Source organism: Thamnophis sirtalis, unplaced genomic scaffold (assembly GCF_051295495.1).
Source record: "Thamnophis sirtalis isolate CommonGarterSnake01/CBP01778 unplaced genomic scaffold, rThaSir2_p1.2 scaffold_9, whole genome shotgun sequence".
NCBI lineage: Eukaryota > Metazoa > Chordata > Lepidosauria > Squamata > Natricidae > Thamnophis > Thamnophis sirtalis.
Window position 1 is genome coordinate 45,151,729 of NW_028261389.1, and position 25,393 is coordinate 45,177,121.

Here is a 25,393-nt window from a genome sequence, read left to right on the forward strand (position 1 = left end):
CACTCATTCTGAAGGGCAAATATCTTTACGGTAGATGTGCAAGCAATGGTGTTTTCTTAAAAAAAAATAATAATAATAACATATGTATATATGCCCAAGCAATGAATAAATTAAACATGATTTAAAAAACCTGTCTTTCAGCCTATTTTGGAATTGAACCAAAAAAACTATTGATGCTTCATTTAAATATACCGGTACATATGAATTAAATGTAGTTATTGTAAAAACAAATTAGAACACCCGGAAAAAGTGACAATTTTAGAGATTGTTTTATGTTTTCTTATCCACCACTCCTATAAAGACTTAAATACATTTTGAATTATTTAAATAAATTTGCTTAGTAACATGTATTATATTAAGATATATTTGGTAGATACTTATTTTAGAAATGTTTTTAGTGTAAAATAAAACCTCATATGCATATATGTAATTATAAATGTTTGATAAAAAGTCTATTTCTAATTAACAAATCTCTGCATAAGATTTTTTTAATTATAATATCAGAAATTAGATTAAGATATCCTTGTTGCCATTGGCCTACAACAATGATTGTTAAGCCGAAAGCTAAACTATAGAAAAATTATAACTTTTTATTTTCTGAAAATGATAGCTGCAAAATAATAGAGAAGTAGTTTTATTGAGTTACATTTAACGTATTGAGTGAGAACATATATGGTATAAAATTGCAAAGAACCCCTAATCCAGTGTTTTTCAACCTTTTTTGTGCAAAGGCACACTTTTTTCATGAAAAAAATCACGAGGCACACCACCATTAGAAAATGTTAAAAAATTTTAACTCTGTGCCTATATTCAATATAGGCGGGTGTTTTTCCCACGGCACACCTTACACTATGTCACGGCACACTAGTGTGCCGCGGCACAGTGGTTGAAAAACACTGCCCTAATCAGACAAATCAATTAACTTCTATGGCTAGTGAAAAGCTCTAGTTATTACCCAACGGATTAAAGAATAACTTTAAAATGGTGAAAAGATTTAGTGATATGAAAAATAAAGGTCATATATGAGAAACTGAAAGGAGAATTAGCTGGCTGGAAGGAGGGAGGAAGGAAGGAAGGATGGATGGGTGGATGCTGATGAAAGACACTAAAAAGAAAGGTGGCTTCTTCAGCTATGCTCAGAAAAAAAATATAGCAGCTATTCAGCAAAGGTTACGAAAGCTAATAGGTAACAAAAGAAAGGTGAATTACTCAACTACCCTGGTATTATCCAACGAGATGTTATGTGTTTCATCATATAATTGTAAAGGGCAACCTGAAGGGGAAGTCTGGTATTGATAGAGATAAGTACAGATGGATTTTTGAGAACAATTCTTATTAGGCTATCCATATTTTATGTTTTTGATAATAATATTATAGAAAATTGCTAATATTGTTCTTCAGAAAGACAAAAAAAATTGACAGGTTTAAAATGGAAAATCATCTCTTGCCAATAATATTTCTGAAGGATCTTGAAACTAGTTAAATACCAGCGAAAAATGGGTCAGCAATGCAAGAAAGCTACTAGAAAAGATAATCATATGTTTAGATTATAACGTATATACATATATAGAAATAGCACTTAGACTTATATACCCCTTCACAGTGCTTTACCGCCCTCTCTAAGCGGTTTACAGAGTCAACATATTGCCCCCAACAGTCTGAGTCCTTATTTTACCGACCTCAGAAGGATGGAAGGCTGAGTCAACCTTGAGTCAGTGAGAATCGAACTGCCAACTGCAGGCAGCTGAAGCAGCCTGCAGTACTGCATTCTAACTACTACACCACCATGCTCATGTATACTTTCTAAATAGTAATAAGTAATCCTTCTACTCTAGATGTGAGAAATAAGCTGAGAGTCAATAATTCATAGGCCAGATTTTATAGTTCGGCAACCTCTAAACTTCAAAAAGGATATAAATCCTTCCATTCACCACCATCCCATCAGAGCTAAAGAAGCTTCTTGGATGAGAAGCAGAGGTGGGTTCCTACCAGTTCGCACCAGTTCGGTAGAACCGGTTCATCAAATCTACCGAACCGGTTAGAAGAGGTTCCACCAGTGGACCCGGAAAGCAGGCCACACCTACAGAAGAGGTTCCAAAAAATTTTGAAACCCACCACTGACACACAAACACACACAGACATACACACACACAGACTCACACAGAGAGAGAAAGAGGAAGGAAGGAAGGAAGGAAGGAAGGAAGGAAGGAAGGAAGGAAGGAAGGAAGGAAGGAAGGAAGAAAGAAAGAAAGAAAGAAAGAAAGAAAGAAAGAAAGAAAGAAAGAAAGAAAGAAAGAGGGACAGAGAGACAAAAGGAAGGAAAGAGAGAGAGAGAGAGAGAGAGAGAGAGAGAGAGAGAGAGAGAGAACACATGGCCGGCAAGCCACTCCACCAGGTCACATGGCCTACAAGCCACTCCCACAAAGGGAGCCACACCCACAGATTAGGTTCAAAAAAATTTTGAAACCGACCACTGATGAGAAGTGAAACATCTTCAAAGAAAAACAAGAAAGTCCAGTTGCCTCTTGAAAAAGCACCTTTCGGACACAATGTCAAGGTATACTTTTTAATTCATTGGAACAATGAGAAGAAAAAGCTAGAGTTTGAACCATTTGCGTATATGAGAATTTCACTTTTACACTGGCAGAGGGCAATCAACTCTTTAGTTTGTTTTTATTCTTGTTTGTAATGAACATTTTTAAACTAGTCAAGTCCAAAATTAAGAAACATATTTACTAATGTAAACTCCAGACCTCTGTGAAATATGCTTGAATTCTGGTCAGAGAGATGGATACTGTTTCAGATCTCACCTGGAGCATTTGTGTCCAGTTGTGGACCTCCATTATCAGGATTCAGATGAACTAGAATAGACTTAAGAAATACAATGACAATGAACAAGTGGCTGGATCTTTACGTTCCAGCAAAAAGGAACTATGGATCTATACTGTATTCTTGAAAGGGGAAGAGTAGGATAGAATAGCACTCTTAAAATATCTGAGGGGGGGTCACAAAAAGAACAGATATTGTTTGTCCTTTACTATTCCAAACTAAGATAAGGAATAACATTATAATCTTACTGCAGGAAGACATACAGTATTCCAGATGAATGTTAAGGAAACATTTCCTAATAGCAACAGTATTTTGATGATTTCCCCTTCACTGGATGTATGCAAGCTGGGGGTGACAATTACCTATCAGAGATAACTTAATTGAGACCCAACATGAAATACTGATGTTACACTAATGATAGAATACTGAATATCGAGGGACACGATCTGGTATATGGTTGGCATGCTTATCTGTTATTCAACAAAAAATTGGATAAGAAGTTTAAAAGTCATATTTTAAGAAATGCTTTACTGCGGGTCTGGAAAAAATACCAATATAAATTAAATGACAAGATACCCATGTGGGCAATTCCTAGACATGCAATTGAAAATATGAACATAGCACAAAAACAGGATAGAACTACCTATAGACAGCTTCTCATTTTGGAAAGGGGGGGTACTACAACTAAAATCTTTAGAGGTATTAAAAGAGGAGAAGATAGTTCAAACATGGTTCCAGTATGGGCAATTACAGGCCAGGTGGAAAATAGATCAAAAAATTGGTTTTATCCAAGCTGAAGATAATTTGTTTAAACAAATAAGAGATCAAAGCTTAATGCATATAAAGAGGATATATAATGTATTAATACAGATGGATTCGGAAACAGAATTAGTTAAAGATTGTATGATAAAGTGGGCTCAAAATATTGAAGAACCAATAATGTTGGATACATGGGAAAGAATATGGGTAACAAATGTGAAATTCACACAACCTCAAAACCTGAGAGAAAATTTTTATAAGATGTTCTATAGATGGCATTTAGATCCTAAAAAGCTGGCTTCTATGTATCCGAATGTACAGCCTAAATGTTGGAGGTGTGGTTCTCTCAATGCTACATATTATCATATATGGTGGACCTGCCAAAAAGTTAAGGCATTCTGGATAAAAATATGGTGGATTATGCAAAATATCTTTAAAAGAAGGATAAAGTTTACTCCTCAGTTATTCTTCCTAGGTATATGTACTGACTTTACAGTGGTAGAGACCAACTTGATTCTGCACCTAATAACGGCAGCAAGACTGTTGGTGGCGCAATACTGGAAGAAGGAAGACCTGCCTACAACTCAAGAATGGACATTGAAAGTTACAAACTTAGCCGAGATGGCTAAAATATTGACATATCTTAAAGATCACTCAAATGAGAGATATAAACGAGACTGGAAAAAATAAATTGACTATATACAAAATAAATATGGGACCAAGAAATTCCAGTTAGCCTATGCTTAAGATCAGAAATGATTTAAATTGTTTAAAGTTAGCTCAGCAAGAAGAAGCTAAGATCAATGTAGAGATGTCATTAATTTCTTTATTTCTTTTTTCTCAATAGATTTTAGACTGTGTTTGTTAAAAATCCATACCGTGTACGGGTTCTGGGAAGTCGGTGGGAGAGGAGGGGGGTTGGGGGAGGGGGGGGAGGGAGGGGCATATATTAGGCTAGACAAGAATTTGGTGGTAAACTAGAACTATTTCGACAGACAAAAAATTGTATTCCGATGTCTTACTGATTGAGGAATGATAAAATGTTTGTTTGAAAAGAAATAAAACTTTTGAACAGAAATACTGATGTTACCTAAATAGACTCTATCAGTCCTGATATTTTTATATGCATTTGGATTTAACATAACTGAAAGCATGACAGGCTACTAAAACTATTTTATTATACAAAGATACACATGCAGATGTGTGTGTGCGCGCGCGCATGCACACACACACACACACACACACACACACAAAATGAAAGTAACCTCATGCAATAAATTAAGAGCACTATAATCCTTCCTAAGTATGGTATGGTCCATATCAGTGGTGGGATTCACATACTTTAACAACCGGTTCTCTGCCCTAATGATTTCTTCCAACAACCAGTTCACCAAATTGCTCAGAAACTTAACAACTGGTTCTCCCAAAGCGATGTGAACTCGATGAATCCCACCACTGGTCCACCACCTGCAGAAAACATTTGATGTGTGTCTATGAAATTAAACTATTTAACTGTAAAGTGTAAAATTAAAGACAAATTGTTATTCATAAATTGCTAATAATCTTTGAAAAAATTAACAATACATAAAATTATACTGTTAATCAGAGGTGAGAAATATTCAATTATTAAATCTATTTAAGGATTTTCTTTTGGTTGTCTTACAACTCTGAAAATAGGCACTACTTCTTTTTACATATTTGTAATAGTTAAAACACAGCAAATTAATGTGCCTGGTAACTAAACATGAGTAATATCTTAGGCATAATTCATAGTAACAATATAGAGCATTGGTCACTAACCATCGCAAAGCACTAGATTTCAGAAAGCTGTTCTCTAAATTTCCAATTACAATAGGAATGTTGACACTTTGCAAGAGGATATCAATAAGACAGTCGATCAATAACCATTGTTCCACATTTTCTAGTAACCTAAATAGGCTTCAATATTGTGATCAATGCTATGATTGGTTTTATCATTTGCCTGATGCAAATCTGGCGTCAGGTTACCTCGGGAGGCAAAGGCGAGCTCCAGTATCTGACATCAATGTTAGGAATTTCAGGTTTATGGAAGCTCTCTGCAGAGTTATTTGGAAGAGAGCTGGCAATAACTAATCAGAGATATTGAAATATCATTTTGTATCTCTATAGCAATACAAATCCTTTACAATATGACCCTATTAACTCTATTTAAAGGGGAAAATGCTCCTGTTATTTTGTGTATCTGGTTTAAAGAATTTGTATGAAACGAAGTGTTTATGTGTAAGCTTATTTATGAGTTCTCATTTAATTGCAGATAGGTTAAGATTTATTTCCAACTGATTTCAATAAGCGCTAAATACATCTTAAATTTACATAAAGAAATACACAAGATCTAAGAGGGCTCAGTTTAAGTTCAATACTATATGTTCACATTAAAAATCTTGGGAAATAGTTAAAATGTATTTCATTTAAAAGATAGTCAAGATATTGTTTATCTCCTACCTGATGGCATAGCTCATGCACAATAACCATGGTGACATCCAGTAAATATGATATGGAAGAAATGCTTGAATCCAGAAGTATCCTTTGTTCCACAAAAACATTTAATCCCCAGTTCTCCATTGCAGCATAAGGATGCTTAGGCACAGCTAACAGATCTAGAAACAGAATGAAATGTCCTTTAACAAGCTTGTGGGTTTTAAAACTCGCATTAATTAAAAATGGTGGGACATGAAAACAATTCTGAAATGCAAGAATCAAAGCATTAACATTCCTGAGAAATAACACGTTTGATTGTTTAGCATATATCATGTCCTAAGAATCAAAATATATTGTACTCATTTAAAATTCACTAGTGTTACCCATCATTGGAACAGACCAGAATCTCATACTTCAGCAATAATAATATATTAAAAAACAATTTTATAGTACTTAAATTTTGGCATCTGAATATCAAGTAGTAACTATTTATAATTTGTCCAAATCAAGAATGTCAAACTCAAGGCCCTTAGATCTGGTCTGCAAGGCCACTCTGGAAACAGCAAATGACCGGCCCATAGTGGCTCTGCCAACAAAAACGAAGCTTGGGAGGTCTGCATGCAGCTGTCCCAAGCTTCATTTTCACTGGGGGAGGGCTGCAAGAGGCTGTCGTGGCTGAAAACAGGGCCCAGGAAGTGGTTTTGTGCCAGAGCAATTGGGCCATCACAGGAGCCCCTGACATGAGTGACATCATGCTAGCCATGCCCACCCTGGCTACGCCCACCCCAGCCCCTTGAGGTCCTTAAATGAAATGAATGAATTTGACACCCCTGGTCTATTTCAAAAATTCAGTTTTATTACAATAAAGTTTGTTAATTAGAAGAGAAGGTATTACTGTCCTGACCACTTAGTTGTTCCAAATCCATATGAGACTAAACACCAAAAATCTTGAACTCAAAGCTAGTGTGATAGTTGAAAGATTTAGTCAATGAGATTATTAAACTGCATTATTTTTCTTGTGTATATTTCTACAATTTGTAATCTTTTGCACATGAGTTGCATGCTATTTCCATAGCTTTCCATTTGTTCATGAGAATCAGGTCTAAAATATAAATAATGTGGTTAGCAAGCTTTATACTTAAAATATCTGGATATTTGTTTTATTTTGCTTGCATTACATGTTATCATGTACACAAGTGCATTAACATTATTTCACTAATAGAAATACCTTGATGCTAGCGGCATGTTTGTATGAATGATGAAGTGCATTTAATAGTTACTGTGAATTCAGATTTATTAGTACACAAGTAATAGCAATCTATAAAATGCACACTTTGCGGTTTTGTGTATCTGTGCGTGTATATATGTACTGTATGTGTGTATGTATTATGTATGTATATATAAAATATAAAATAATTTCTGTCAACAAGCAATGGGAAAGCATGTTAAATTCCCCAGCATATTTTTGAATATGCTGGCTGTTTACTCGGTGTATTCTGAACTGCCAGTGTCATTGCATTCCTTTTAATATCAGTATAATCCATTGTATGTCTGCTTAGTCTCTTGTACTCTCTTCCTCTCATATGAATATAAATGCAAATATTAACACCTTTCTTGCTAATTATCCCAGCCCCAGGCTAAGAATTCCAAAGGCTGGGAGAGTGGTTGGGAGACAAACAAAAGCCAAAGATGTGAAATTGTTACTTATTAGTTATTAGCTGTGAGCCATCTATTCCAGTGAGGGAGTGAGCATTTTAAAGGGCAAAAGAGTGGGGGAAAGGAAAAGATAGTCAGTGTGATGTGATTTCCCACTTAGCAACTACTTTCCCAGTCTCAAATGTAATCACTAAATAAATACCATTTGAATATTCTTGATTTATCTAACAAAATCCTTAATTACATGTAACCCCCTTTTTACTAAACAATTCAAGCACTGTAGTTACTTGAGCCTATGTAACAGTGTCCTTGTGGGTTTTTTTTATCAGCATAATTAAGAAAGAAGACAAACAACAACTGAAATAGTGTAAATACTAACCACTTTAATGTAATAGAGCATAATAATCCCTTAAATCTTCTATTCACTTATGAATTCCACTTGGTTTTCAAATATTTTTTAAAATGATGGTTTGTTTTACTGATTCAATTATATGGAGCCCTGAAGCACCCCTAACTTGAAATGATCAAATATGCATAACTGAAAAGTCTTGTAAGACATCTGCAGCAGGTGTGCCCTAGATTTGAGACTTTTCTGCAAGACTATTATTTGAGAAGTTGCTGTCAGAAATCACTTTATTTCTTAGCAGAAAATGTATTTCTTGCTTGACTTAGCAAATAAATTTCCAACAAACGTATTGCTGGTCTACCTTCTTTATACTCCTCAATTCCTGGTCAAAACTGATTATTTCATGGATTATTTTTCTGTAATCCACTAAATTGTATCTTTTTTTTCCTGCTCAGGAAAATCCTTTCCACAAAAAACTGTGTTATAGTACAAATTTTACATCCCTTACAAAGTTTTAGTCATTAGCTTCTGTGCAAGCAAACAGAACTAATTGATCTATATAAAATAGCCATATGTAGACCTATTTTGCTAAATAACCAAAGGAATTCCTGCTGTTCCATATATTTTATTGAGTGAAAGAATGCATCAGCCCATTTCCTCAGGCCAGGCTGAAGAATATAACTCATTTCATAATCTCAGGACTTTTTCTTCCTCTAGATATTAGCATATTCTTAGACTCACAAATCATTTGGTACAGAAATAATTTCCGTGAACATTAGTGCATTTGCTTAGTTCCATTTTAGGAGACTAACTGGGAATGTAAAAAAATATGTTTCATATGTCAAACTGGCTAGATAGATAGCCTTCACCTGCTATATTGTAATCTAGATCTGGTTGTGTGCACTGGCTTCATAATGTGAAAGGTGCAGAAAATTCTCAACTTCTGTTGCCTAATTTCCTTTTCTCAGGAGAGAAAGAGAGAATCTGGTATGGTGATTAAGGCACTGGCCTAGAAACAAGGTGACTTGTGAGTTCTAGTCCCACCTTAGGGTGAATGTTGGCTGGGTGGCTTTGGGCCAGTCACTCTCTCTCAGTCAAAAAATAAAATAAAATGGATATAAATGAGTATGTTAACATTCTAAGAAGTATTCCCATCCACTTTGAACATATTTAAAAGAAAGAGGCTGGAGATTTTTAGTCTTGACTAACCAGTCATGTTACTGAACATTCCTACCTCTATTGCCCTTCCAAAAGTAATATATAAAATGAATAAATAAATATGACCAGCACAGCATAAAATAAACAAAGGGGAGAAAGTGTCATGCGTAAATGATTGTTCAATAAGAAACCTAGGGGTGTTTTAAACTAAATCTTTTTCACATGCTCTTATTTCCTCAAACTACTATACTATGTGAGGAAAAAATCTTTATACCAATTCCAATGAAACTTGTTTGGCTTTATATTAAAACATTTTTCTTCCTGTACTAAATGAGCCACAGTGAGCCCAGCAAATATAGATATGTGACCATGGTTTAGTGAACAGAGAAAATGAGAAGGATCTGCTTAAGCTAAAATGAAATGTCCATGAGAGGAAATATATATTTATGAGTTGATGTAGAAAAAAGAATAAAAATATTCAGAGTTCAATAAACTAGGTAATGTTAAAAGGAACAGTCATTTTCACAAAATTACATAGATAGCAATTTAGTTTAAGGAATATCTTATCCTCTGCTCCAAGGAAAAACTTGACATAGAGGGGAAAATGGAATATATATTAAAACAAACATAATTAATATCAGGCTCCTCATTTTAAAAAAAATCCAAAGACATCCAGGCAAATATAGACATATTTTCTGTGTAAAGCTTGGGAAAACAGTTGCCTTATAGCAGAGATAGACAGCATAAAAGTTAATTTAATGTAAAGCATAAAAATAAAATGATATATTAAAAAGAAGAGAAAATCTTCATGCAGAAGAATAAGACTACATTCTGAAAAGGTAAGTCCTGCATTATCCTTCTGATGCAAAAAAAAATTTCAGAAAAGAGCAGAGCTGCTTCCATCAGCATTGCAAAAGACCCTGCCTCATCTGACCTTGATGAGGAATACTTGCAACTTGTTTCAAACATTTAGTACAATGATTGGGAACAACCTATTATCTTCTGTAGGTATAGTGTAGATGCTGCACTAATACCTAATTATCTAGTTACCTAATCACAACCACTTATTAACTACCTTTAACTACTGTAGTTGAATGAATGCAGAAGGATTCACCAATGTTAATGGAAATTCTCAGTCATCCAGATCAAACTTTGGGATTCACCAAATGTTAACACTTAGGTTTCTGGTGCAGCTCAAAGCTCTATGGATGAGTAGGACAATAATGGTCTTAATTTAGGTTGGATTCCAACTACCTGACTAAAGAACCAGTCCAGAATTCCACAGGATTTTGATGACCTGGCATTACGTTCTTCACGGAAAATTGATACCCAAATTTTCCCAATCGCTAACCAAAGGAAGCCCTCTAAATTTTTGAGGCCTTTTTGTTAGAAAAGATTTGGGATTCATGGTCTTCAGAAGTGGACCTGTCTCAATTAATATACGGCACAATACATACTTTGGATTGTATTCCAAACAAGATTAAAGGATACTATGAAAATATTCCATTTGCACTACTGCATACATTAGTTTTGACTGACTGTCAGGTAGAATAGCTGATGAATCCAGATGGTTTCTTTAAAACAAATTTTGCTAGTTTAGTTGAAAGCTTTGTTGATGCTCTGACCTCTGCCTACAACATCAAGGATGACTTAAGTCATCAATAAAATCACTCCTAGCAATCTTACCCCATCTCAGAGCATCCTGTCATCTTTTTGATACTGAGGTATTAAAGGAAATTTAGTGAAAAGATTGATGTCTGGACAAAATAATGAAACATGCTATGAATACAATTGAAGATAGTTAAGAATCCATTTGCAAACTTATTCTGTAGCATGAAAATCAAGTAATAGATCTCTCCTCCCTCCCTTACAGTGTCTGTATAATGTCATTTTAAAGAACACCTTCACTTGTGCATATAAAGTTGTCTGAATCTGCAGAAACTCAAAGCTATTGTTTTGATAGGTAGATGGGATTAGTACAGTAGTCAATTTATTATGGTTACAGTTCACATTGTATTGAACAGCTATTCTGAGGAAAGATCAGAGCAAACCATTTTGTCAAATGATTTCCTTGTGCATAATAACCACTGGAAATAGATTCTAGAATAAAACCTCACCAAATTGGTTTAATTTAATGCGGACCAAGTCAAAACTAAGGATGTGAGATTGCTGTAAACCTTCACTGTAGCATCTATAACACCTATAAAATTCACATACACATACCACACAGACACACACAAAAATGAAAGCACCTCAATAAACACTGTGCAATAGTAGCATTCAACATAACATATATTGCCAAATTTTGTAATTTAGAAGAAAAGTAATTATTTTACATGGAAATTATTTCTGAGGGCTTCAGCACTTTCAACTGAAGTATGATTTTACAATTATACAGTTCATACACCTACATTTACAAAGATAGAATCAAGTACTTTCTCACCAAAGCAATTTTGTACACAATATAATCTACACAAGTAGATTATAAAAACTACTATTTAACAAAACTACTATGTTTCAATTATTCTGATATATTTATTGTTTCAGCAATTTTATGAATGTGAGCCATTTGCAGTTGTTTTAATATGAATGGATTTTCTTACTTCCCTTCAATCTTGTCTGATTTGGAGACTGGCTGGACAAGTCCCTGCAATTTTCTTGGCAAAGTTTTTCAGAAGTAGTTTGTCTCCTTCATATGGCTGAGAGAAAGTGATTAACCCAAGAACACCCAGCTAGCTTTATGCCTAAAGTGGGGTTAGAGCTCATAGTCTCTTGCTTTATAATCTAATGCCTTAATCACTACACTACATTGGCTCTCAGTGTGCATATAAATAAATTTGTAGCACTCATATTTATTCAAGTTAATCTAGTGGTTAAGCAGGGGTGGGTTTCAACCGGTTCACGGCGGTCCCCGCGAACCAGTTGGTCGGCGAACCCAGAAGTAAGTAACTTCCGGGAACGGCGAAGGGCCCACCCACCCGCCCGCCCTCCTTACCGGTCTTTGAAGGCTTCTGCGCTTCCACGCAGGCACATGGCACATACAGCACCTGCGTGAGTCTCCGCGAGCAGCTGGAGCATCGCGCAGGTGCTAAGACGCATGCGTGAACTGCGCGCGTGCACGAGGACGCCGCCAGCCCCGTTCCAACCGAACCGGTTGGAACGGGATTAGCAACCCACCCCTGTGGTTAAGGTACCAGGCTAGACAACCAGAGGCCATGTGTTCAAGTCCCACCTTAAGCATGAAAAGCCAGCTGCATGACTTTGGGCCAGTCATTTCCTTTAAGCCCAATCCATCCCACAAGGTTACTGTTGTGGGAAAATAGGAAGAGGCAGGTATGTTAAATATATTTGCCACCTTGAGTTATTTATAAAAATAATAAAGATGGAATAGAAATAAATGAATAAAATCATATAAGTCTTCTTTCTCTATTTTATTCTTTTTGCTTTGTTTGCATTAAGTGTAACTTTAATTTAATTTAATGAATGGCAATCTAGCTTCTGTATCTAGTAAATGTATAGCTTTAATTGAAAACCACATTGTGTAATATCTGGATAAACAGTTGTAGGATTAGGAAGAGAAGCTGTGCTTTGTAGTTTTTGTATCTCAAAGTGGGTATTATTCCACTCCTATTTCAGGACATCAGTTTGTCTTTTCACAGACTATATATAATTCATTACCCCAGTCAATAGATCATTTTTTTTTCCAAAATAAAGCATAGAAACTAACTGTGATTTTTCAGACCACTGAGAGATTGAAAAAGCATTAAAATGCAGTCTGCATAATATCAATCATCATGGCATTAATCTCTGTAAATGTTTGCCCCAATTTAATAATTTTCTGTATTTAAAAAAAAACCTCCTGCATTTGCAAATTATTAAATAGCTGTGGAAGCACCCTATGCAAGGCACACATGTTCTCAAACTCCCCCTTTAAGAAGCAAGTTAGAAATTCCTTATTTTGGGGTGGATTTTTTTTTGATACACTTAGTCTGTTGGGACATATAGATACGATCTTGTAACATCTCATGATCTTGCTAGAAACAGGAACTATTTCACCTATACTTCATCACTTTCTAATTAACAGTCATAGGTTGATAACAAACTTACAACCCTCCTCTGAGAATGATTATGTCTCAGTTTATCACACACCCTGTGGCTATATATGAAGGTGCTCTGAATAAACCATTCTGTTGTATTATGCAGACCACTATAGCATACTTTGGCAACAGCAGCACATAAATATATGTACTATAACTGAATTATGCTGCCTCCCTGTATATAACATTTCAAATATTATTTAATGTAATTACTGGAAGGAATCTTAAATGTGGTCAAGAGAGTAGGATGTCTATGATTATATGTAAGAGAAACAATGAGACTCTGAATCTTGCTCAATGCTTTTAAGCTACTGATACATTTTATTTTGAAGCCATTCCTTCTGGAATAAATAAGTAAAACAGAAATAAGTAAACTAATGAAAAAGAAAAGTCAACTATCAACATAAACTACAAATAAATGTGAAAAAACTATCACAATAAAAAGCATCTAAGAGATCCATAGTACCGTATATACTCGAGTATAAGCCGACCCGAATATAAGCCGAGGCACCTAATTTTACCCCAAAAAGCTGGAAAAGTTATTGACTCGAGTATAAGCCTAGGGTGGGAAATGCAGCAGCTACCGGTAAATTTCAAAAATAAAAATAGATACCAATAATGTTTTTGAATAAATAAATATTATTTATTTATAAATAAATAACTAGCTCTGTAAGTGGAAAAGAGGGTCAATAAAAACAATATGGTATCAACAATAACTTTAAATGTACAAAAACCTTAGCTCATTCAGCAACCAAGCTAAAACATAAGAGTTAAAATCCTTCAAAACTGGATTCCTCCTCATCATCTGTATGTCCAAACAGAGCTTCAGCATTAGCTAGTGTGAGGTTATCAGCATAGACATTGTCATCATCACTGAGTTCGCAGTCATCACCATCAGAGCTGTCGTTCTCATACAAAGCGCTGTCTTCACTGCCATCCATAGCATTACTAATTTTTAGAAAATCCCCACTCCTGTGCACACACTTCTTCTTTCTTTCTTTCTTCCCTCCTCTGGATTCAATGGGGTTTAGGAAATCTCCCACCCTCATACACTCCTTCTTTCTTTCTCTCTTCCCTCCTCTGGATTCAATGGGATTTTTAGAAAATCCCCACTCCTGTGCACACACTTCTTCTTTCTTTCTTTCTTCCCTCCTCTGGATTCAATGGGGTTTAGGAAATCTCCCACCCTCATACACTCCTTCTTTCTTTCTCTCTTCCCTCCTCTGGATTCAATGGGATTTTTAGAAAATCCACACTCCTGTGCACACACTTCTTCTTTCTTTCTTTCTTCCCTCCTCTGGATTCAATGGGGTTTAGGAAATCTCCCACCCTCATACACTCCTTCATTCTTTCTCTCTTCCCTCCTCTGGATTCAATGGGATTTTTAGAAAATCCCCACTCCTGTGCACACACTTCTTCTTTCTTTCTTTCTTCCCTCCTCTGGATTCAATGGGGTTTAGGAAATCTCCCACCCTCATACACTCCTTCTTTCTTTCTCTCTTCCCTCCTCTGGATTCAATGGGATTTTTAGAAAATCCACACTCCTGTGCACACACTTCTTCTTTCTTTCTTTCTTCCCTCCTCTGGATTCAATGGGATTTTTAGAAAATCCACACTCCTGTGCACACACTCCCTCTTTCTTTCTCTCTTCTTTATAGCTAAATTTGATACCATTAAAAATTAAATAGGATTAAAATCTGTGGTTTATAATTTACCAGTTGTGTCCACCCCACTCCTTTCACCAGCGTTAGCCCGCTGCACCAAGGAGGGCACGTAAGAGGAAGGGGAAAATACAAGAGTGCAAGCAGCAACCTCGACGTCTAAGTGGGCAAGTTCACAGCATGCGCGCCTGCACGTCTGAGACAGGGCATAAAAAGGGGGAAAAAGGCTGATTGGACCCAGCTCTGTTTGGGGCGCAGGCGTGGCGCGGCAGCAGTTTTTCAGGCTGCTCCCAGATGGGAAGGGAGGGGGATTGTAAACCCCTTCTACACCCTGGCTCCTCCTCTTCCAGAGTTCAGGCTCTCTTTCTTTCTTTCTTTTTTTCTTTCTTTGAAAGAGAAGCCCAAATTAGCCAAAGGGGGGAAAGCGAGCGAGCAAGGGACCACAGGAAACTAGACTCGCTTGGCTGGACTACGTACGCTCCTTGGCTTAGTTGCTTTCCACGCGCCTGTTAATATATTCAAGGAAACAAACCGCGGCAGTTTTCCCCAAGGGCAATGCCGAAGAGCAGAGCCCGGAGAAAAACCAAGGAAGTCACGGAGGGCATTTGCCACTTTCTCTAGAAGGTGATATGAGCTTCCCTTTCGAATGGGAAGGGACGGGGGGGGGGGGGTTGGCTGGGCTCTTCCCAGCAGGAAAGGGGGTTGTTTGAAACATTGGGACCGGGGGAGGGGTTGGTTTTGTTTTGTTTTGAAAGGAAATCTCAACCTGTTACAATCGTCCTTCCCAAATGAGCTGAGGAGGACAGCGGTGAAAAGTTTTCTCCAACATTTAGGGGAAAGTCGCGAGCAGCATTGCCCTCACAACTGAGGGGGAAAAACCCACCCTCTTCCCCTTCCAGGTTTTCTTTAAAAGCAGGCAGCGCTCCTTGGCCGCAGGGCTTCACAGGGACCTTTCCCCCTCCCACTGCTTCGCTCGCTCGCTCGCTTTCCCCCCTTTGGCTAATTTGGGCTTCTCTTTCAAAGAAAGAAAGAAAGAGAGCCCGAACTCTGGAGGAAAGAAAAGGAGCCAGAGTGTGGAAGGGGTTTACAATCCCCCTCCCTTCCCATCTGGGAGCAGCCTGAAAAAACTGCTGGTATGCGGTTCCTAGGTCAGCGGCCCCAAGGAAAGGAGAGGCTGAGCCACGGGAACGAAAAGAAAAAGGGAGGGGGAAAAAACCCGCCCTCTTCCCCTTCCAGGTTTTCTTTAAAAGCAGGCAGCGCTCCTTGGCCGCAGGGCTTCACAGGGATCCTTTCCCCCTCCCACTGCTTCGCTCGCTCGCTCGCTTTCCCCCCTTTGGCTAATTTGGGCTTCTCTTTCAAAGAAAGAAAGAAAGAGAGCCCGAACTCTGGAGGAAAGAAAAGGAGCCAGAGTGTGGAAGGGGTTTACAATCCCCCTCCCTTCCCATCTGGGAGCAGCCTGAAAAAACTGCTGGTATGCGGTTCCTAGGTCAGCGGCCCCAAGGAAAGGAGAGGCTGAGCCACGGGAACGAAAAGAAAAAGGGAGGGGAAAAAAACCCGCCCTCTTCCCCTTCCAGGTTTTCTTTAAAAGCAGGCAGCGCTCCTTGGCCGCAGGGCTTCACAGGGATCCTTTCCCCCTCCCACTGCTTCGCTCGCTCGCTCGCTTTCCCCCCTTTGGCTAATACAATCCCCCTCCCGTCCCATCTGGGAGCAGCCTGAAAAAACTGCTGGGAGGTATGCGGTTCCTAGGTCAGCGGCGCGTGGGATCAAACTAGGAAGAAACTGGAGGTGGGGGGGAGCAGTTCGAGAGACTATGGAGAATATGGACTTCAGAGGCGGACCAGAAAGAGGTCCGGACAAAGATCCGAGGCTGAATTCGGCAGTGTTTATGGATCAGGGTCAGCCCCACCAGCTGGCGACAGGAGAGCAGAGAGGAGCGGACGGAGCAGAAGCAGCCCCAGGGCTCCGCTGCCGCTCCCCGCATTTTCTGGACAGGGATCCCTTGGAGAGGGGATTCCTTCCTGCGAGACCCCGTCCACAAAATGCAGGGAGCGGCAGCGGCCCCGGGGCTGCTTCTGCTGCGTCCGCTGGACTGTGGGGCTTGGAAGGGGGCGGGAAGAGCGGCGGGGTGGCGGTGGCCGGCGGTGGCAGGCTGGTTCGCCTCCTCCTCCTCCAACAGGCAACAGCACTGCCGGATCCAGTTGTAGACTCGAGTATAAGCCGAGGCGGCTTTTTTCAGCCCAAAAAGTGGGCTGAAAAACTCGGCTTATACTCGAGTATATACGGTAACCCTTAAATTCCAGGACTTTAACAATATTGTTTTTAATGGTAGAGTTGTTTTACTAAAACAATTGGCAGAAATTCAATCTTAGGAGTTTTCTTTGAATAAGAATGTGCTAATTGGTACTTGAAATGATCTGGTAAACTTAAAAGCTTAAACATAGTCTGTAGTTTATTGGTATGATGAAATATTTTATTGAAATATTCATAACCATTTATCTAAGTGACTAAAAATCATGTCTCATTTGTGTTCACGCGTAATATGCAATCTAGACACTCCTTTATGTTACAACAGTGGCAGGCAATAATCTTGATCCTGTAATTCTACAAAGCAACACACAATTTAATAGGCTGGATGGTAGTGAATTCTTCTCCATGTATGTTTTTCATTTTAAAAACACTCTTTTTTTCAAAGCTTCCTTTTCTCCTAGCAGGGGATTTCCCTAATCTTGAAATCTAGCCAAAAGAAAAGTATAATAAAAATTTGCAAAATGTCCTTCATATTCATCTATGCTGCCTTTCCAATATTCTATCTACTTATCTGACACTTCCAGATGTGCTGTGATTCTATTTGTTCTAGAATTGTTCAAACAAACAAACAAACACAGAGATAGAAAGCAAGGGAATTTCTGAAAATTATTACAAAGTTATTTGTGAGACATTTGGGACAGAAATAGTATTATCAGTTTTGGGGTCATGGATTAGCTGGACGAGAGGTCCCAAGGCTTATGGGGTGAAAGAATTGGATGTGACTGTTGGCAGGTCCAGAAAAGGGAAGGAGTTGGAGGTAGTGGCAGCGAGATACGGGGGAAACGAGTGATGCCCCTTTAAGGAAAAGGTGGAAGAGCCATGATAGAAAAAGAAGGTGTGGTTGTCGTGCAGGGATATGAGCTAAACTGAGGACTAATCTGCATCTCCCATCTGTCTTTTTTGCTAACTTTAGCTCCTTACAGATCAAAATGGACAATCTGAATCTTGAGCTAGCCACAAACAGGCAGATGAGAGATTGCTGTGATATAATCCTGGCAGAGTCTTGGTTAAAGTCATCTGTTGTGGCCCAGCAGGAGCCGTTGGAGCTGCCACTAGACTCCGACAGCGAGGAGCCCTATGAGTCGGCTTTGGAGGATGTGGAAGATCCTGGACAGGGTTCCGACTCTGAGCAGGACACAGAGAGGCTGGTTGGCCACCAGGAGGCACCTGAGCCTTGGGCCAGTGGGGAGGAGACAAGGGAGTGTGATCGTGATGTCATGCATTGGAGCAGTGGGGAGGAGCCAAGGGAGTTGTTCCTGGATGCCCAGTAACAGAGAGCTAATAGGCGTATGGAACAGTTACGCAGTTACAGGAGATAATTGCACTCAGCTGGTGGTAATTAGGCTCATCTCAAGACTATAAAAGGAATGATTGTACCCATGCCCTTTGCAGGAGTCAATATATTCACTTGAGCTGGAGAACTCTCGTGGCTAGCTTGGCAGGCTGGATTGCTGCCAAGGTTAGTCTGTGCTGGATTGCTGCCAATGTCTTGTCTGTGCTGGCTTGCTGCCAAGGTCCTGTCTGTGTGTGAATAAATCCTGGAAGTATCTTTGTCTTGGCGTGCTTTGGTGTAGGATGAGGGGGGTCAGAACAGTCATCTATTCTAGACAATGCCATCAGTGTGATGGGGTTTACAACATTTCAGCTGAACAGGAGCTGTGCCTTTGGGTGGAAAATCTTGTGGTGGAGGTATATTTATATTAATGAGAGATGGTGTACTAATACTAAAGTAGTCTCCAGCCAGTGTTGTCCTGATGTGGAGTGTTTGACTGTTAAATATAGACCCTTTTATTTGCCAAGATAATTTACTGTTAATCTAATCATAGTTATGTATGTATATCCCCATCATCATGCCAACAAGAATAAAGCCCTGAGTGCTCTTTATTGCACTATCAATGACTTGCAAACTATCCATTCAGAGGGAGTTTTCATTGTGGTAGGGAATTTCAACCAGATCAATTTGAAAGCAGCCCTCCCTAATTTTCATCAATATGTGGATTTTGATATAAGAGGTGTGAATACTCTGGATTTAACTTACTCTAACATTGAGGTAATGCACTTATGGCTGCCCCTAACCCTGATTTGGCTCTTCAGATCATCTCTCTGTGATGCTTATGCCAGTATTTAAGCCTTCATTAATTAGAGAGAGACCAACGATGAAACAGGTGACAGCATGGTCAGTAGGAGCTATGGAAGCTCTACAAGATTGTTTTGGATGCAAAAATTGGAACATATTTAAAGAGGCTGTTATGATTGGTCTACATACTGATGTGAACAAGTATGTTTCTACTATGTCTGCTTATATTCAAAAGTGAATGGAGGATGTCAGTGTTCTTCAGACTTTTATGTGGGTAAATGAGAAATCTTGGATGTCTCAGGAGGTACATGTGATGTTGAAGGTGAGAAATGCCATCATATTTTAAGACTGCAATCATTGTACCAGTCCCCCAAAACTATTTAATTGCATGCCTTAATGATTACCGTCCAGTTGTTCTCACTTCTATTATGATGAAGTGTTTTGAGAGACTGGTAAAGGACTATATTGTTTCATGACTTTTCCCTACATTTGACTCATTACAGTTTGCTTATTGGAAGAACTGTTCTATAGATCAGAGGTCTCCAACCTTGGCAACTTTAAGACTTGTGGACTTTAACTCCCAGAATTCCTCAGCTACCAAATCTGGCTGAGGAATTCTGGGAGTTGAAGTCCACAGGTCTTCAAGTTGTCAAGGTTGGAGACCTCTGCTATAGATGATGTATTTTGGCACACACTTGGTGGAGAAGAATACTCCTGTGCGAATGCTGTTTGTTGATTTTAGTTCGGTATTCAACACAATCATTCTTCATTTGGTGAACAAACTGGCCCTATTAGGTTTTAATACTTCCTTATGTAACTGGATACTTGATTTCCTATTGATAGGCACCAAGTTGTGCAAATTGGAAAAAAAAGTTTCCAATTCCATTACTGTTCACCTTGATGACCCATGACTGCTGTGCCAAGTCTACGGTGAATCATATTGTGAAGTATATGGATGACAGAGCAGTGGTGGGTCTTATCTGGGATAACAATGAATATTCTTATAGGTACGAGGTGAAGGCTTTGGTGGACTGGTGCAATAAAAATAACTTAGTTTTGAATATTAACAAAACAAAGGAGATCATTGTTGATTTTAGAAAGAGCGGCATAGTTATGCTCCACTTTGTATCAAGGCTGCAGTTATGGAGGTGGTTAATAATAGTAAGTATCTGGGGGTACAGATAACTAACAAACTGATTTGGTCTCTTCATATGTTATCTTTATTGAAGTTTGCAAACCAGTGTTTGCATACACTTTTTACAGACACACAATTGAGAGTGTTTTAACAAACTGCAACACTCTTTGGTTTGGTGGCAGTAGTACCTCAGATAGACAGTTCATACAGTGGTAAGGACAGCTGAGAAGATTATAGGAAGCTCACTTCCCATTATTCAGGATTCTGTTAATAGGTGCTATGTGATTAGAGCTCAAAGCACTGTTAGACACACACACCCACTTCACGCTCTGTTTCTATTGCTCCCCTCTGGGAGGAGGCTTCAAAGTGTGTATAGTAGGACTACTATATTCTGTAACAGCTTTGTTTTTTATGCCATCTATCTTGTAAATTCACAGGATTCTTTCTTTCTTATATATATATATTTGAACTAAACTATGATGTTTATCTGTGTCATATATGTGGGTATATGTATAATGGTTATCTTTTTAGAGAAGAATGCAATGAAATTTCATTTTAATGTATGCTGAATAGCCTACCTTTAAAGTGACAATACAGTTTCTATTCTATTTTATTCTAACATCTATCTCACTGTGAAAATTGTTACATCTAATTACATTCGTAAGATTTATGAGTTGGAAGTAAATACTAGATCTTAGAATTATTGAATTAATATAAATATAACAATATATCCCTAAATATCCTAAAAATAAATGAAATAAATACATTTTAACTTATAATAATTATCTGTTTAAAAGTACCATTTAAGGAAAGTGTTTGAAGTCTTTCAGAGGGATCCATAGATCAGATTAACTTTAAAAGCATGAAACGAAACAATGAATATAACTTTTTTTAAATATAGAAAGCATATTCTGCTATTTTAAAATACTGCAGATAAGGATGAAGTTACATTTTAGATACATATTTGCATTACATCTGAACATTTTACTTTGGTTGCAAGACTCCAAAGTAATAAACAAAATTCATGTTGACAATTCTTTCTGCAGACTGATGTAGTCAATCATATTACAGTAAACTGTAAATATACTGTATATCACAGAAGTGAGTACACCACCTCACATTTTGTAAATATTTAAGTATATCTTTTCATGTGACAACACTGAAAAAATGACACTTGGCTACAATGTAAAATAGTGAGTATACAGCTTGTATAACAGTGTAAATGTGCTGTCCCCTCAAAATAACACAACACACAGCCATTAATGTCTAAACTGCTAGCAACAAAAGTGAGTCCATCTATTTTAGCATGATGCATATCCTTGAAGCTATCTCTAATACTGATGAACTATCACTATCTGCAAAGTTATAACCTCATAACTAATGCTTTATTCACACATATTAGATAAATTGAAATATCATTTTCACTTATGCTATGTGTATGTTTTTCAGGTTGCTTTTTGAAGAGTAGAATCTGCTCTAATACAACATCAGGAGAAGCAGTTTTATAATACTTCTCACATTTTATTCTATAAAAATAAATTCAGTCATTTCAATTGCTGTTGCAGCTCATGTTGCAAAAAAAATATCATAAATCCAGAAAGTAGTTAAGTAACTCAAAAAATCATAAGCTTAAACTACAATAATAACATATCCAAACTGAGCAAAAGCAAATACTGTGGAAACACTACATTATTGATAACAACATATTCAGACTGATCAAAGCTCAATGGCTGAATACATTAACATGTATAAAATTCTGAGTTAATCCGTGACTATTGTTTGATAAAGGATCTTAACTAGTATAGAATTAAGATCTTTCTAGTAAGCACATTCCTAAGCAAATCAAACAATTCTGGGCAATATACATTGTTCTGCATGTCTACAATCTTTTTATGGAGTCTGTGCCAGGTTTGCATTAAAATCAGAACACTGGTAGTACTTAGAGTTTCTAAACAAAGCACAGTATTTTAACTTCATGAATAGCTATGGACAACAAATATGGATGACTCCAGAATGAATGGAAGACTCACTCCTCATCAATGTAAAGAACTTTAAGCTAGAATTATATATTCTAATATTCATGCAAGATTTCAGTTTCTTATATTCTTTAATGCATTGCACAGAAATATGAAATCCTTATAATATGATACCAGAGAAGTAGAGTGGAACAATTAGGAAAGAAATGAATTGATGGGATTGTAGAAGAAGAAACATTTTGCCTGTTGAAGAAACAAATGAGAAAATTTTCCTGAGAACTGAAAAGGTAACTCTAGAAGACTATGGAACACTGAACTGAATGAGAAATCATCTATACAACCTGAGACATAAACTGCAAGGTTAAACTAAATGTGGTGAAGGTATCTGATAAATGATACATCTCCAATGATTCTTTGGTAATTTACATGTTATATAATAAGCGAATAGTTTAAAATTTTATTGCTTGATTAAAGTGCTAATAAAATAAAAAACAGGTAAGAAACAAAGGTTGCACAAAAAGGTTAGCACCACCTTTGGACAGAAAGAAAAGTGTAAAAATCCAATGAGGTTTTGGGATGAAGAATATGGGGCTTAAATGAAGAGATTTACTTGTATTATAAAACAGCACATTTCAGTTTTTCATCATTATTTGGGCTTAGCAATTCTTTTTCTATTCATACAATGAAAAACAAGTCATTATGAAAATAATAGACTGTGCACAGCTTGCAATTTTTATTAGTTAATATTTTCACACCTTAAACAAGCATACCATTAAGATTAGAGTTTCCTTGCTGCCTTTTTGTCAAGCATACTCCAAAGTGTATAGAAAAGTTATTTTATCTCTTATTGTTTCCATCTAACAATATTGGTCACTAACAAAGTGTAATGTTGTGCCAATTCTCAACAATATTGTCTGCTAAAATACTATGCTAGTTAATAGGATAGATAAGAAATATAAGAATATATTTCCATGGAGCAGATATTAACTTCTGCAGAGCATATTGGAATAACGCACTTATGAGGGTACATCTATTCACATAAGCATGAATATTTAGCCCTTCCCCTCACAATTATGAAGTTACAAAACCAGCAAAGTATCACAAATCTTTTTTATTAAAGGTACAATGAAGTATTTATATAAATAGAACAAAATTCAGTTGGGTAAAATTTAATGCACCTTTCTTATTAAATATTTGGTTTTAAATTAGGGTAGATGGGATCCCACTTTCCTTTGAACAATACAAAGTTTGTTTGCACAACTATTGATAAATTTATTCTCTGAAAAATTGAAAACAATATATTTGTTTTAAAAAATGCTATTCTTACTTTGCTAATATTTTAGCTCATGTCCATTATCATTATCATATTTAAGGGCAATCCTGTAAACACCAATAGGTAGCAGTGTGTTTAATAGCACTTATTATTATTCAACAAGTCTTGACCTACTGATTCCATAACCAATTGCCCAAATGTGAAAAATAAGATGTTGAGTGCTAACAGTATTTTTTAGCTCAGTAAACAATAGGGAGCTGCTACTTGAACAAAGCAATAGCAATTGCCATATTATTTTTCCACTGTTGTTTTTTGTGTGCAAGTAGAGTCAAATGTCTTTTAGCATTAGTACAGATGCAGTACAGTAGCAAAAATATGTGAAATAGGCACTTGAAGTGTGAAAATGTTTTGTAGCAATGCTAATAAAACTAAGCTAACTTACAACAAACGATCAGGACTGAAAGACTAGCTCACAGAGACTTAATAAGCAATTAAGATAACCAGATTGTAAGCAAGTACTAAAGATCAAGACCAATCCATTGTCATTTTGCTGAGCCAAATGCCAATATGCCTCAATTTTATGCACTCTGTTTTCCAACAACTTGTTTCCAACATTGCACTCAAGTACAATGAAGCAGTCATCTCATTTAAATTGTGAAGTGTCTTATCAACTATGCCTGCATATTATTATTAGCCATAAACTAAGTCTTCAGTCATTCTTCCCAAAAGTTTAGGATAATGATCAAAACAAATATAGTACAATATATTATTCCTGCATAGAATATCTTCATTACTAGATTAAAATGAAATGTTGAAGGCAATATATCTAGTATAATACAGTTCTATTTTTCATACTTAATAATACCCCAACATGAACCTACACACACACACACACACACACACACACACACACACACACACACACTAATTAACAGAATATCAAAATGATTTTACTAAGCGATGCTTCATTACCTAAAGTATAAATTTCATAGTTTCTCTGATACTCCACATCTGATCGAAGAACAGTAATATGGTTGAAATTACAAACCTTTTAATTTTCAGTTTTATAAACTGTTAAATATTTATATTGCATTAATATATTTTGTTTAATAGATGCTCCTTTATTCTGATTTAAAACATGTAAGCTTAGCTTTTCATATACATGGTTTGTTAATATTTATGACAGGTGGATTCTAATTTATCTGCTTTTAATACTAATATAGTTAAAGATATAGTCATAAAAGCAGAATAGCATTAGCTTGTCTAATTTTGGTATATATATATATATATATATATATATATATATATATATATATATATATATATATATATATATATATATATATATATATATATATATATATATATATATATTCAAATAATAACCTCTATAAATTGTTAACATAATTCCTGAAACAGCTGTTGCCAGAAAAATAGAAAATATTAAACCATCAGAAGTTGATTTAAGAGTTAGAAAATTCAACCGGAGAGGAAAAAGATTTTGTGCACCATATTTTTTTAGTGTTCATTAAATTTCCTAATTTAAAAAAAAAGTCTGAAGGTGTATAGTTATATAATCCTGAAAGCCCTCCTAAATATCCACTGATCCAATTACACCACAGTCCATTGATATATACCAGTAGCAGCATCAATTGCAGAACA

The 25,393-nt window shown here is 36.8% G+C and overlaps 1 protein-coding gene across 1 annotated transcript in view; it reads right to left on the reverse strand.

Moving 5' to 3' along the window:
• Positions 1–25,393, reverse strand: part of TRHDE (thyrotropin releasing hormone degrading enzyme) — a 267,004-nt gene that overhangs the window by 111,056 nt on the left and 130,555 nt on the right. The window contains exon 4 of the mRNA XM_087723432.1: positions 6,070–6,224. Within this exon, the coding sequence (XP_087579558.1) occupies positions 6,070–6,224 (155 nt within the window). The remainder of the gene's footprint in view (positions 1–6,069; positions 6,225–25,393) is intronic.